Source organism: Pseudonaja textilis, chromosome 1, assembly GCF_049901715.1.
Source record: "Pseudonaja textilis isolate UNSWEBS1 chromosome 1, rPseTex1.2, whole genome shotgun sequence".
Taxonomy (NCBI): domain Eukaryota; kingdom Metazoa; phylum Chordata; class Lepidosauria; order Squamata; family Elapidae; genus Pseudonaja; species Pseudonaja textilis.
This window is the reverse complement of record NC_141990.1, coordinates 65302078-65317681: the sequence shown is the minus strand read 5'-3', so window position 1 is coordinate 65317681 and position 15604 is coordinate 65302078. Positions and strand designations below refer to the sequence as shown.

The 15604-nt window shown below is 40.0% G+C and overlaps 1 protein-coding gene across 1 annotated transcript in view; it reads right to left on the bottom strand.

Moving 5' to 3' along the window:
- Positions 1-15604, bottom strand: part of SMYD3 (SET and MYND domain containing 3) — a 330452-nt gene extending 314848 nt beyond the window's left edge. Inside the window, exon 1 of the mRNA XM_026695442.2 lies at positions 15352-15604. Coding sequence (XP_026551227.2) covers positions 15352-15500 — 149 coding nt within the window. The 5' untranslated portion in view covers positions 15501-15604. The remainder of the gene's footprint in view (positions 1-15351) is intronic.

Below are 15604 nucleotides of genomic sequence, written 5' to 3'. Positions count from 1 at the left end.
TTGTTCCACACGGGTAACTCCTGAAGCCCTAACTCACACAAAATAACTTACTGAGGGAATAAGAGCACAGGATAAGAAGCTACTATATCTACTGAAACACTATGAAATTGAAATAAATTGCATTCCATAAAGCATATCAGAGCCAAGTGTTCGTTTGTACTAGATTTTAAAATCAGAAATTTTTCCTTTGGATTTAATGGGCAAACAAATAGTAGCATCTTATAGAATTTTGTTTTTATATATAACAGCAGCAAGACTTTCATGTGCAAAAGGGAGAACAGTTTTCAAATACCTACAATGGAAGAATGGATGGTAACATAGATGGAATTGGCGGAGATGGTGAAATTGACAGTTTTTATTAAAGAAAAGACTTTGACCAATTCTACTTGGAAATCACTTTTAGACTTTTTGCAAGAAACTGAAAGAAATAAAATGTTGATTTGGAGAAATCTATAATTTGGATTATTTGGGATTATAGTTAATTATCTGAAAGCTGAGTCATAGCAACTGGACTTCCTTTCTTCTTAGTTTGAAACTATTTCACTGCTTATCCAAGTAGCTTCTTCAAGCTGAGCAAATTGGCTAAAGGGACCCCATATATGCCCTCCGGGTGGTTTCATTTCTCACCTAATCTGGATGGGTTCATTAGATATATAGGCAGAAAGTTACTGGGAAGTAAGTGGCCATTGGTAAATTTACCTGAGAACTCCCTTTCTACCTATGCTGCTAGAGAGCCCAGGATGGGTATGACTCCTCCTGATGACATCATCAAGCTGGGTCCGTCTAGTATAAAAGTAGCAGCCTGTGGGAGAAACCCCCCAGCTTTGGCGAAGATACTTGACAGATTTTAGTGAGTGTCTCTGAAAGCCAAAATAGAATTGTGAACCATAACATACCTCACTACAATCCGGACGCAACAAGGGAGGGGCTGGGCTCTCTAGCAGCATAGATAGAAAGGGCATTCTCAGGTAAATTTACCAACGCCCATTCTCCTCCATGCTGCTGCGAGAGCCCAAGATGGGACATACCAAAGCCTTCATGTCCTCGGGAGGGTCCTTGGGAGGGTCCTCGTCCCATCTCTCACTCGAAAGTAGGCACCACTCGCTGAAGAACCCATCTGCCAAAAGCCGCACTAGTGGAGGCATAGGAATCCAGGCGGTAGTGTCTGATGAATGGAGACGGGGATGTCCATGTAGCTGCTCTGAAAATCTCCTCCGGGGTGCCTGGGTGGCCCAGGCAGCTGAAGTTGCAGCACTTCTAGTGGAGTGTGCTGTCAAGCCGTGTGGTACTGGCAGAGCTTTGGCTTTGTAGGCCTGTGCAATGCAAGCCCTGATCCACCTGCTTAAGGTGGCAGGAGAGGCCTTGTTCCCCCAGTGGGAAAGGGAAAAGGATACAAACATAGCTCTGTCTTCCTAAATGTTGAAGTACATTTGATATAAATTCTAAGACCCCTTCTAACATCTAAGGTGTGCCATTTGTGCTCTAAGACGTGGTGTGGACAGGAACAAAAATCAGGAATTACTATGTCTTGGGATCTGTGGAATACAGAATTTATTTTGGGTACAAAGGTAGGGTCTAAACAAAGAACAACTCTATTGTCATGAAAAGTGCAGAGGTCCTGCCGTGTAGATAGAGCAGCCAACTCTGACACCCTTCTAGTTGAAGTGATGGCTATTAAGAAAAACACCTTGAAGGTCAAGAATTGAAGGGACACCTTTCTGAGGGCTTCGAAGGGAGGTTCTATTAGGGCCTGGAGGACCTTGTGAAGGTCCCAGGATGGGAACCTGTGAACCACAGGAGGGCAGAGATTGGAAGCCCCTTTTAAGAATTTCTGAACTGAAGGATGATGGGACAAGGAAGGAAAGAAGTCCCAGGAGATGACTGAAGCAAGAGCTGCTACTTGACGGCATAAAGTGTTAGTAGCCAGACCTTTGTCAAGGCCATCCTGGAGGAAATGGAGGACCTGTGGGACTCCTGCTACTGTAGGAAAGAGACCTTCCCTGTGACACCAGTGACAAAAAACCCTCCAGGTGGCATTGTACATACACGTTGTAGAAGATTTACGAGACACCTGGATAGTAAGGATGACCTGGTCTTGGAGATTGGCTTCTCTTAACAGTTGCCACTCAAGCGCCACACGGTCAATTTGAACCACTGGGGATCCGGGTGGAGCAGTGCCCCCTGATGTAATGAGATCATGTGGTCTGGAATCCTCCAGGGAGTGCCAACAGACAGGTTCACCAGATCTGTAAACCAGGGTTTCCTGGGCCAATGGGGGGCTAGGAGAATCAGCTCTGCCCGTTCCTCCAACATCTTCCAAATGACTGCCGGAATGATGGGAAGAGGGGGGAAGGCATAGAGGAGAGCGGTGGGCCATCTGCTCCAAAGTGCATTGGTCCTCTCTGCTCCCTGACAAGGAAACCTGGTGAAAAATCTGTTTAGTTGAGCGTTTTTGGGAGAGGCAAAGAGGTCTACCTCCAGGGTCCCGAACCTGAGGGAGAGATCCCTGAAAATGAACTGGGGAAGGGACCATTCTGTGTGACTGACTGGACTCCTGCTCAGCCAATCGGCCTGGGAGTTGTTGACTCCCAAGATGTGATCTTCTGTGATAGACAGCAGATGTCTCTCTGACCATCTCCCCAACCTTTCGGCTTCCCTCATGAGGGCCCTGGACCTGTGCCCCCCTGCCGGTTGACGTGTGCCTTTGCAGCCATGTTGACTGTCAACACTAGCACATGGAACTTGTCCCTGAGATGTTTCAGGGCTAGATAAATGGCTCTGAGTTCTAGTCAGTTTATGGGCCCAGTCCAGTCTAACCGGGACCAGATCCCTTGAGCCATGAGACCCTCCATGTGGGGTCCCCAACCCAGAAGACTTGCATCAGTGGTGATGATCAGTCTGTCCAGTTCCTTGAATGGGAGACCCTTCGAAAGGGCTGGGGAAAGCCACCACTTGAAGGAATGGCGGACCTCTGGAGAGAGCAGGACCTTGGTAGATGTGTGGCTGGTTCCTGCTCATTGAAAGGGAAACAGGAACCATTGTAGAGCCTGTGAGTGTAGCCATGCCCACGGAACGATGTCTATGCATGAGATCATTTTGTGCCCAAAAGTTTGGACAACAGTGACAGGGAGACAGTGTGTTGCCGTTGGACCTGTGGAATGATCTCGATAAGGCTCTGCCCTTGGGCTGGAGACAGAAAAACTTGGCACAGAGTTATGTCGATGATGGCTCCCAGATGGAGCAATCTGGTTGTTGGGAAGAGATGGGTTTTCTTGGAGTTGATGGAAAAACCGTGGTACTGGAGGCAATGAAGAGTGGTTTGAAGATCTTGATGGGCAGAGTGGGTGGACGACGACACGATCAAGATGTCATCCAAGTAGCATTGGATCCTCACTGGAACAGACCGGAGCGAAGCCACCAATGCCACCAGTAACTTTGTGAAGACTCTTGGGGCAGACGAGAGCCCAAAAGGAAGGGCCCAATACAGGAAGTGGGAATTCTGAAAGGGAGAAACAGAAAGGGAGAAACTGGCAATGATGAGGCCAGATGGGAATGTGGAGGTAAGCCTCCATGAGATCAGTGGAAAAGAAGATATCACCCTCCCGAATGCTCTCCAGAATAGAATGCAGAGAATAAAGCCCACGTCCACGTTGTAATTCAGGGACTGGTAAATGGCCCTTATATTGACCAGGTGACTAATGGCCGATTCCATAATTGCCCTTCGTGAACTGTCCCAGGAAATGGGGCAGAGTAGAAATTTTTCTGGGGGTGGTGATAGAAATTCTAATTGTAACCCCGACCTTACAGTATTGAGTACCCAGGCGTCTGTCATTGACTCCTCCCATCTGGAAGCAAATAGAATGCAGAGAATAAAGCCCACGTCCACGTTGTAATTCAGAGACTGGTAAATGGCCCTTATATCGACCAGGTGATTAATGGCCAATTCCATAAGTGCCCTTCCTGAACTGTCCCAGGAAACGGGGCAGAGTAGAAATTTTTCTGGGGGTGGTGATAGAAATTCTAATTTTAACCCCGACCTTACAGTATTGAGTATCCAGGTGTCTGTCATTGACGCCTCCCATCTGGAAGCAAAGGAGACCAAACGACCTCCAATGGAAGGGGAGAATGAGAGATTATTAGAGTGACGAAAGGAGCGACCCCCTCCCTCACGAAAGGGCCATTTACCCGCAGCTTGTTGCCTGCCGGTAGCCTCATGGCATTGATCTTGACGCTGAGAATATGCTCTCTGAGGTCTGGAGAAGCGAGAAGCGTTTTCGGGCCTGAATGATGGAGGCCGGTATGGGGTAGGGTCTGCCCTCTTTCCTGTTGATGAAAGGACTTTCCTTTTGTCTTTTGTTTCAACAACAAATGGGTCAAGGGCATCTCCAAACAGCTTCTCACTGGTACATGGAGCAGAAGCTAGTTTCCACTTTCGTCAAGGCTCCGCTTGCCAATTTCGTAGCCATAGCCGTCTCCTAGCTGCCACTGATGACACTATGGACCTGGAAGAGAACTTGGCAGCGTTGAGGGTGGCGACCGCCGAGAACTCTGCTGCTGCTATGATCTTATTGAGGTCCTGATGCGACCTACAGTCTGATGGAGGTATGAGGCCTTGAAGTTGGCGTAGCCAGCAGAAGGAAGACCTTGTAAAAAATGATGCAGCAGTTGAGGCTCGGATGGCCCAAGCCGAGGCTTGATGGTTACGCTTCAGTGTTTGTTCAGAGCATTTGTCCTCTGCCTTTGGTACATCCTTTTATACTAGACAGACCCAGCTTGATGATGTCATCAGGAGGAGTCATACCCATCCTGGGCTCTCGCAGCAGCATAGAGGAGAATGTTCCAGCTCCTAAATCCTTTCCCCTCGGTGAGTGATTAAGAATGGCCTCCCTGACGAACCCGTGATCTTAATCTTCTTGGGAACTGATGAAAGAGGAGCATAAAAATTGGAGACAGGTTGTGTCTGTAACCTCCACCTCTACTGAGGGAAGGATTTTTTACTTTGGCATAAATGGATTCCTTCATTCCTGTCTCAAACCATCTCTTCCTTGTCCAAATTGTGAACGTTATTGTCTTCAAAAGAGTGTCCCTTTTTCTTTTAAATGAAGGTATAATGCTGATTCTGGTAAAAGAATTAGCACTGCTTCACAGGTTCACTAAGAATGATCTACCTAGGGGAAAGGATTTAGAAGTTGGAGCATTTACCTGTTTTTTTAAATATAAAGGCATTAAATATGAGAGAAATAATTATGTTAGCCAAAATGAAATGTAAATGTTATCAAATATAGATTTACCTTGCTTAAGTTCATTCTTTTTTTCTGGTCAACTTACTTTTAAAAATATAACTCCTGATGCTACACTCAAAGGTCAACAGCATCCTTCAGCTCAAATGTAAATTATTTTGAAGTGGAATATTAATTATATAAATCTACAAATATTTCTAAAATGGTATTAGATTGTGATGGTTGGGCCCACTGTAGCACATATCTGGGCGGGGGATATAATGCTTTGGACTCCATCTAGTGGACACAAGAGAAACAAAAGTCTTGAAACTTTACAGAATTAATAATCCAGTCCACAGAACTGGAAGGAAATTGGAAGTACTTTCTACAGCTGCAGTGCACAGGGTATAGCTGGTCTTGAAGCAAAACTCTATAAAAAGAAAGAAATCTTAACATCAATATTGAAAACACTTCCAAGTAAAGCTGCAGGTAATAAAACACTTTCCAATGAAAATTATATTTTACAGTGCTTAAAATAGGTTGGACATGTCCCTACCCCAATAGATATTGGGTTCAGATTGCAGCTTACAAGTCACAATAGTGGGATCCACCTAGTGGATAAGACTAAGTACATTGTACTTTGACATACATATGTGGAACCAACTACTATTATTACGACTATTAATTATACATTATTCTGCATTGCTTACAATAAAATTATCTTTATCCCTTAAGATAAACAGGAAAATTACTTTAATGAGAGAAAACAGTAGATGTCTTCTTTAAAAGCTTTTGTACATCCATCTACATTGCATTTTCTATGGTTCCAAATTTCTGGAGTGCATACAACTTGAGAAGCTTAGTGTGAATTTAAAAATCTGGGAAGACCAATTTTATAGTCTAAAACAATTATATGATTTTTCTTTAGCATGATGTGAATAGTTATCCAGCTATTTTATGCCAGATGCAGCATAAGCATGAATGGGATATTGGTTTCAGAAAAGTTTTCAGGAGTAGCATTGGCCATAATCTATTACAAACTGAGTCTTTAAGTAAAGAAAATTAACCTATTAATTGAAATCATGACAAAACTTTGGGGATAATATTCTTTCTTTTTTAAGGGTCATTAACTAGAGAAACACATGTATTCCTTACAGCAACCATGATGGACAAACCCACCTGGCTCCTTTTGTTATACAACACCAATACTCAACCTTTTATTTACAATGAAGTTCCTAGTGACTTTCAATTAAGAATTGCTTTCTGATATTCTCATAAATCCTCTCAAAGCATGATAAAACATAGCGTCTATTAATCTATGCTATCAAATGTAATTGTTGTACAAGACACAAGAAGACCTATGGTAATGCAGTGGTTAGAGTGCAGTATTGCAGGCTAACTCTGCCAATAGACAGGAGTTCGATCCTGACTGGCTCAAGGTTGACTCAACCTTCCATCCTTCTGAGGTTGGTAAAATGAGGACCCTGATTGTTGGGGGCAATATGCTAACATTGTAAACTGCTCAAAGAATGCTGTAAAGCACTATGGAGCAGTGCTTTCGCTATTATATAAATTACTGTGTCAAAACTCTTTAAGAACTTAGATTAGGCCAAAGAATAAGAATGGAAAATGTATTAGATGTGGGAAAGGGAATTTCATTTTATTGATCCAAAGTTCAAATTAAAATAACTTATCTTAGAAGCCAGGGTAGCTTTATTTTATAACATAAAGCAATTATAGCATATTTAGGGCTATCAGTCCAAAATATAATTTTGACTTTATATTAGTAACTATACACATGCACAACAAAAGACTAAATTTGTTAATTATAGAATCTAAACTAATACATCCTGTCATATTTTGGCCTAAAAGCAAAGTTTCTTCCTTGAGGCACCTCCCCAACTATTAACTACAATAGATATTGCAACTATTGTAAAAACACATGTATAGTCCAGGCAGATAGTAAATCATATTACAAAGTGTAAAGGTATGGATTTTGAAAAGTGACGAGCTTTTAACACAAGGGTAAAAATAAAAACACTACATATTTGGACAAAGAACAATTTTCACTGACAGAAAAAAAGAGTACAGATCAATTAGTGCAAGAGATTTTGACTCACATTTTGAAGGAGTCAATGATAAAATCTATTAATTACTTTAAGATGTACTTGCTGGTTTTCAATTATTTAAAAATATTTCAAATATAAACACATAAAAATCTATTCCAGTTATATTTATCTTAATTTCCACCCCCCCAAACCCTTGCATGTATCTCCAAAACTGAATGTTATGAAGCCGGAATAGAAACCTTATGACAAAAAAGTAATTGCCATACTTAATATTTGATTGTGGGGGAGGAGACTAGATTACATGGTGGATTGTGTGTCTGTGTCTGTGTCTGTGTTTCAGGAATCCTTTGTTTTTTAATTATGTATTTTAGGATTTACACTATAGTTCATTCACCTCAAAACCATGTGAAAGTATCACTTTTTAATGGTTAGAGATGGTTCTGATAATCACAAAAAAGAATCCTTGAGGCCAAGATCACTATATTATATTAATATGTGATTTGTGTCTTTTTCCCCAGCCTTTAATTGTGTGAATAATACAAGCTTCTTATCTAATATAAGAAAAAAAGCTAAGTCCTGGCTCACACATCACTCAAAACTATAGGACTTGTTTAATTTTGGCTTAGCACACTGTTTGAATCTGTCCACAGCGACTGTTACATTATAACTTAGAGTTTAACACAATCTGTATGCTCAACCAATTCCTAAACAAATGATAACATCTGCATTGACTTAACGCAATGTATAAACCAATGGTGGGATTCAAATTTTTTTACAACCGGTTCTGTGGGTGTGGTTTGGTGGGCATGGCAGGGGAAGGTTACTACAAAATCTCCATTCCCTCCCCATCCTACTAACGTGCTTGCTTTCCAGCTCCGTTCTCCAGTATAGGGCAATGAAAGAAGACCCAGCCAATCAGCTGGGACTCGGGAGGCAGAGAATAGTTGGGGGCAGGGCCAGTCAATGGGTGGTATTTACCGGTTCTCTGAACTACTCAAAATTTCCGCTACCAGTTCTCCAGAACTGGTCAGAACCTGCTGAATATCACCTCTGGTATAAACCAAAAGGTGTTGAAAATTTCTGCTTCAGCTACACAAGAGTTTAGATTATATGCAGGATGTGGTAACGTTCCACATACAGTGCTGCTTCATTAAGTATAATTAGGCAAATGACCGCAATGAAGATAACATTATTATTTAGGGGGTCCCATTAATCAAACCTCTATCCAGGAAGTATACCTACTGAAAGCATACCAATATATTTTGAGCATCAGACTAAATTTGCCTTTTTTTAAGACATTTTATAATCAGGTTTTGTGTGCCAGAATTATATTTCACTAGTTGTGCTTAAATAGATTTTATTATAGATTCCCTTCTTAATTGTATTTTTGATGTAATTGTTTCTTGGAAAAATTAGAAATAGTACTATATAGTTATAATATTAATAATACCTTTCAGCTATTGAGTACAAAATAAAAATAATTTTATGGGTAACAAAGGAGCTTCTCCCAGTGGAATTACTAATATTTTTGTTTAAACAAAGGATCTCATTGCAATCTTTCTCTCTAACCATTTTTAATCCCTAGAAATGATGTGAATGGAAGACAATATATGGAATTCCGTTCAAGTAAAATTATGTAAATTGAAATGCTGTGTTTTATGAAAGCTGTTTAAATCCCAGTGATTTATAATAAAACAGATATATAAATATTTAAAGCTGTATGAGAAAATTATTCTAGGCCTGAGAAGCTAACATGAATTTTATATACATATGCTTATTGTAATGTAACCTAAGGTAAAACTTTCAGTGAATGTATATAAATTATCCCTTTTATCTTCTCAAGACAATAAACAGAAACTAATTTGCAACTGCATATTGCAATAACTATTGCCCATATTTTAATGTAAATTTCTCCCTCGTGCAACATTTACATTCACTTCCTGCATTGACTTTGCTTGACAAAAGCCCCCTAGGAATGTTGCAAATGGTGAACACATGACACTGGGTTACTGCAACTATCATAAATATATATGCCATTTGCCAAGCCCCCAAATTTTTGTCACACGATCATAGGGATGCTGCAATGGTTGTAAGTGCAAAACTAGTTGTAATTCATTTTTTTCAGCACTGTAACTTTGAACGGTTGTTAAACAAATGATCATAAATCAAGGACTATATCCATCATTTCTCCTTTAAAAGGCATGGGGAATAAACCCTTGTCATATAGCTATTGTTTCTTATGGGGTTTTTTTCCTTGTATGATTAAGTTTGTCACATATTAATACCAATAACTAGAAATCTTGAATTTTTGGAAAACAGCATGCTCAGTTTTGGGCTATAAATGCTATTTTTCTTCTAAAATCTAAGCAGTACTACTGTTACCATATTTTATTTCTACATTTTTTGATACTTGCAATCGCTTATCCTCAACAGAAGAAAACACCACTGAAAACAAACACACCATCCTTTTCTTCAGCAGTGCAGCACCTAAAATCACGATGCACAAAATAATTTACCCCAATGAAAGTCAATGGGTTTATTTGAAATTTTGAAAGCAGGCTGATGGAGCCTCCTATTCACAAAATGTTGGGCACTATCAAACATAAAATATCTACTTACTAGAAGATACTCTCTGTCACTTTGTTGGAGAAACCTTGATAATCATCAGCCTATTTTTACTATCCATATTTTTTTATAGATACTATACATTTCAAGATCAACTCTGGTCTACAATGCTTGTCTACAATCACCCAAAAATTTTCACATTTAAAAAAACCTATTAGGCATTATTCTTGAAAAATATATAGAAAAGTAGGTGAATGCTTTGCTTTTATTTATTTATGTCAAACAGGACAAGGAGCCTGATATATACTATCTTTTCTTGAACTGTCTTTTATGCCCAATTACTTTTTCACTTTTAGCTGTGCAATTGTCATCCTCCGGAAGATTGCAGTAACAATTCTGATCTTTCATACCTTTATATATTGAGTACAAAAGTAAAACGTATAAACTTTCAAAATTTGAAACACACCACTTAAAAATTTAAGTATCAACTCAACATTTTACAAATGTTCTCCCTCATATCAAAAGGAAGTTGTTTCAATTTTAAATGCCTTGAAATAAAGCAGTCTATTTGCATTGCATAATTTGTTTACACAGATGAAAGCATGGAAAAGATGTTAGAAGAGTCTGCAATGGGAATTTGGGATTTTTTTCCTGAATTCTGCGTTAACCAAGTAAATTCAACAGAGTGAACATTTTAACATTTAAACCAGCTGGCTAATTATAGTTATGAACTAGACCTTGTCTCCTATATCTACACTTTATTTCATTATTTTGAATTTATAAGCCATCCAACTTTCTTAATTATTTTTCAGATCAATACAGATCACTAATTTGGGATGGAACAACCCATAAAGACAATTTACAAAATTGCAACTGATACAGAAAACTGCTGCCCACAAATGTAACATTACTGGTGAGGTGTGGGATGACAATAGGGAAATCCAGCTTCTACTCCATCCTCAGCAATGGAAATTCACTGAGGGCCTAAGGGCTAGTCATTCTCTCTTAGGAGACTGTCTATCTTGAGTATCCTATATAAGTACTCCTTGAGATATGACCATAATGGAGCCTGCCCATTATGGTCATGTTGTGGAGGCCATTAGGCAAGACAGCCTCATTTAACAACTCCTGCCTCCTGCAATCCCTGATGTGGTCATTAAACAAACATCAGCATTAAATGGAGCAAGGAATGTATCAGAGGTGGGGGAGGTCCTTGAAGGCCTAGTATAGACCAGGTCCGCCAGCCCTGGGCCTCCCAACCCCCCAAGTCATCCTGTTTTCTACTTCGTGCCCCTTTATCGAAATTAACTTGCCTACAGAAGAGAATATCTATAGCTCAGAGTTCTTATGGAGTTCTTGTGTTCTCTTGGTTGTTTACTTGCAGGCATTTCATTACCCAATTAGGCAACATCATCAGTGAAAGTCAATACATTCATACAGATGATGTTACCTAGCTGGGTAATGAAATGTCTGCAAGCAAACAACAAAGCACCAAGAACTGCAGAGAATTAGTATCATAGGCACAAAGGCTTTTTTATTATTCCTATCTATGGAACTTATTATGCCTACTTTCTTCAGTTCCTGGAAGCAAGCCAAAATATAAACCTAGCAAATAAATAAATTGGAGTGATCATCTCCCATTATAGTTATTCAGCTTTATAAATTACTCATATATATATATATATATATATGTACAATTCTTTTCCAGGGCTAGTTTTATGTCTAACATACTGTAATTACCTTGCAGCTTTACAATTTTATTCTACACTAATTTTGATTATGGAAACTAGAGTACGGCAAATGACAACAATAAAGGCTACAACCTAGGTCTCATTTTATGTCTATTATACTGCAAGTTATATAAAAATAAACTTCTCTTTCAGCATTCATCTACTGCCATCCAGTGGAAGTTTGTTGAAAAAAAAAATCCTACAAGTTTTTTTCCATTTAAACAAAATTGCTATTTTTAACAGGATTGTTCCCAAAATCGGGGGTGGGGGGTGGGGAATTACACAGCAGAAAAGAGGTATGCTACCCAGGGCTGAGTTGTTACTGTTATTTTTTAAATTCTGGAAGATATAGAGAAGATATAGTCACTGCAGAACATACACCAGAGCCTTCAGTGTATACAGGCCAAGGTTTCAAAGTTTGTAAGTTTTAGACTTTTTTCCTCTACCTTGCTATCTTAGCAGATACTTAGATAATCTCTTAGTAGCATTGGGAAAACCTGGTCTGTGTTAATGTAACAGTTCTCTCTATTCTGAGAATTGATGTTTCCTACATCATCTGCATTCCTTACAATTATTACATCTCAGGAATGTTACCTTCTAGGACTAATATTCTAACTTCAAAGTCTTCCTTCATTGTAAGAATTGGATTCCAACATGGATATTCAGGTACTGCATATACCCAATTAAATCTCCAAAGAGCACAAATCAGTAATTGTGGGGGGGGGGGCTATTCCCCCACCTTTTTTTTTTGCTCAGCCTCAGGTGATGTGCCAGTTATCATTTATGATTAAAATTCCCTGGCAATGTCAACTTATGACATGGTTGCACAACAGCTATATTGTACATTTATCCTTTGGAGGCAACCTAGAATCTAATGCTGGTAAACAATGCAGCAGTTAGCTCCTAACAAGTCACCTTTATCAAAGAAAGCTTCTTCAGAAGTGACTGCAAAAACCTCTGGGCTTAATTTAAAGTTCTGGTTTCCCTTGAAAGCCCTTTGCAATGTAGCACTTTGGTGTAACACCTTGCCAAAGTCAAATCTGTCCTTTTGGTCTAGTTATTTAAAGAGAACCTGTTGATAATTCCTTTTTTGTGAGGTGTATCAGGCTTAGATTAGGCAAAAGGCCTTCTAACGGGGTCTGCCATTCTGGAATATGCTCCTTAAGGTTGTCCCTTAATATAGAGAGGTTGCTCCTTAAGGTTGTCCCTAAGGTTGCTCCTTAAGGTTGTCCCTTAATATATAATCTGGTTTGTTTGTTTGTTTCAAAAGCATACAAAAGCAGCAGTCTTCTAGTCAGGGGCTAGCCCTTAGTTAAGTGAATGGTACCTCTGATGTGTTAGTGGTTTTAATAGCTTTTTAAAATTTTCTTGTGACATAAGATCCTAAGATTGGAATAAGCTATAAATATTATAAATTGCTTATATTGTTTAATTAATATTACCTGGTATATGTTGTCATAAAAATATTCCAATAAAAGAAACAGGAAACAATACAAAAATAATTCTTACTTTAAGATTCAGAAGTTTATTTCATGAGCAATTTGGAACATGAACAGCCATCATAACACAACATATCAATAACCCATTGAAATGAAGTCCACTGACACAGCTAGGTATAGCTGCGGCTAGTGGCCACAATCTGAGACACAGCTCCTTCTTTTATACCTTTCTTCTGACAGTCCTTCAATAAATGGAATTTTACTGGAGTTACAGTACTTCCTTGTTCTTTCATACTGACAGTCTCCACATACACTCGGGTACATCTCAAACCTCTATCCTCCGGCTACTTTCAGTTCCTTATTTCTCACAGTTTTCAAAACTATATACTTTGCAAAATCACATTTAACAGCAACAGTTCAGCAGGATTATAAAGATTTTGTTATCCTTAGGAACTCATTCTAGCTGACACTTTAATATATAGTATTTTATTTCAGGCCTGCTATCATTCTGAGGCCTATATAAGCTTGGCAGATTCAAAGCCCAGTTTTCCTTTTCTCACAATGTCAAACAAGAACTCAACATAGTGAACTAAAGCTATCTTTCAGTGCATAGGAATAGTTTCCACATGTACATATTCACCACCTGATAATTGCCTCTATCTAACAATAGATAGGAAGATTTTATTTTCAGTGAGGGGTTCTTTACAGGTAGCCCTCAGTTAATGCTGGCCCTTGGGACTGGCATTTCTATTACAAAGCAATGCAATCGTAAAGCTCAACTTCACTTAGCAACAGCAGTCCTGGTTGCTTTCATTAACTGAATCCCACCCAGTTGTTAGGTGAGGACATACTCCAAGCCAAACCATTTCCAGCTTGCTCTCTCCCAGTCCTGAGCTTCAGTAAAGGATACAGGACTGTCCCCTCTTCATCCACCTGCCTTCCCTTCCATCTGTCCTTTTGGTCACCTTGCCACTCCCAATTGATCTCCAGTCTTCTTCCTCCAATGCTTCTTCCAATGTTGTCCAAATTGAGAGTGGCCTTCTTGACACTTTGAAACTTCACAAGAAAGCCTAGTCAAGCACCTGAATTTTTAATGCACAATCTTGAGGGCACTGCAATGGCCATAACTTCAAGGACCTTGCCTAACTACCATACATTCAGTGCAACCATAAGTCCTAATGGTCACTGAACATAGTTGTTAACTGAGGACTACCTATATTTACATTATTACATATGATGAACTCATAGTAGCTATGACAAGCTAAACAAATTTTCTTAAATCAGGATTCACACAACACACTAATGTAAAATTAAACCACTTCATGATTTAATGCAATATATAAAATTATTATCTTTGCTACAAAAAATAATGGAAGAAAACATTTACTGAATGAAAATGCCCCTGCTATATTGTATGCATAAGTTTCCTTGTCTATGTCCAGGAGATAGTTTTACTTGTGATTTGCACTAATATTTTGCAGTTATAAGGCTGAATCTTTGTGATTCTGTGCATAAATCTCCATGATCGATATAGTTAGGAAACACTTGGCTTAAGGTGAGCCAAAGGTAAAAACACCTATTCCAGGGACTGTAGAGATTCTCAGTCATCCAGGTCATGGTTGCCCCAAATGCGCTTTTTCAGGAGGCAACTGGACTTACTTTTTTCTTTGAAGATGTTTCACTTCTCATCCAAGAATTCAGCTCTGACAGGATAGTGGGAATGGAAGGGTTTATATTCCTTGCAGACAGAACTTGGAGGTTTATCTCTGTGCACAGGGTTACCTGAATAGCTCCGGGAGTAAACTACAAGAACTAGGAGACCCTGAGGACACGGATAAACCTCCAAGTGCTTCAACGACCCTCTAAAAGGATACAAATGACCTGCTGTCTGCAAAGAATATAAATTCTTCCATTCCCCACTATTCTGTCAGAGCTGAAGAAGCTCCTTCGATGAGAAGCGAAATGTCTTCAAAGAAAAACAAGGAAGCCCAGTTGCCTCCTGAAAAAGCATCTTTGGGACAACCTATTCCAGGGAGTTCGTGCTTGCAAAAATTCTTCCGCATCCCGCCATAGGCCATTTCCCAGATTTCAAGATAGCAGAAACTCAACCGATGAGGCTTCCTCCCCCTCGGAAAATGCAATGCAAGATTATCCTGTTCCTCTCTAAGGTTATTCCCTTGCTGAGTCGTGCTATCCAAAGTGTTACGGCTCAGATCTATAAGGAGACTCTAAGAGACGAGAACTCAGACGCTTGTTTTCGCTGCCGGTAGGCAAAAACGGAAGGGGAAAGCGCCGCGTTAGAGCACCAGAAAGGAAGCTCAGCCAATACCTGCGAAGACAACATTCGCACACGCCTCCGAGGCGCTTCTTGCTGACGATGTAAGCGAAGGGCGCCGCGCGGTACAGCAACTGGCCCGGTTTCACCGCTTTCAAGAGGCGCAAGCCGTTGCCTTTGCCCGGGCTTGCAAATTTTTCCATTGCCGCTCCGAAGAGCAGGGAACGAACGGAAAGGCTGGCAGACTAGCACGCTTCCCGCCTCGATCCCCACGTGACGCCGCTCTGCCTGCCACCGGAATCATCTT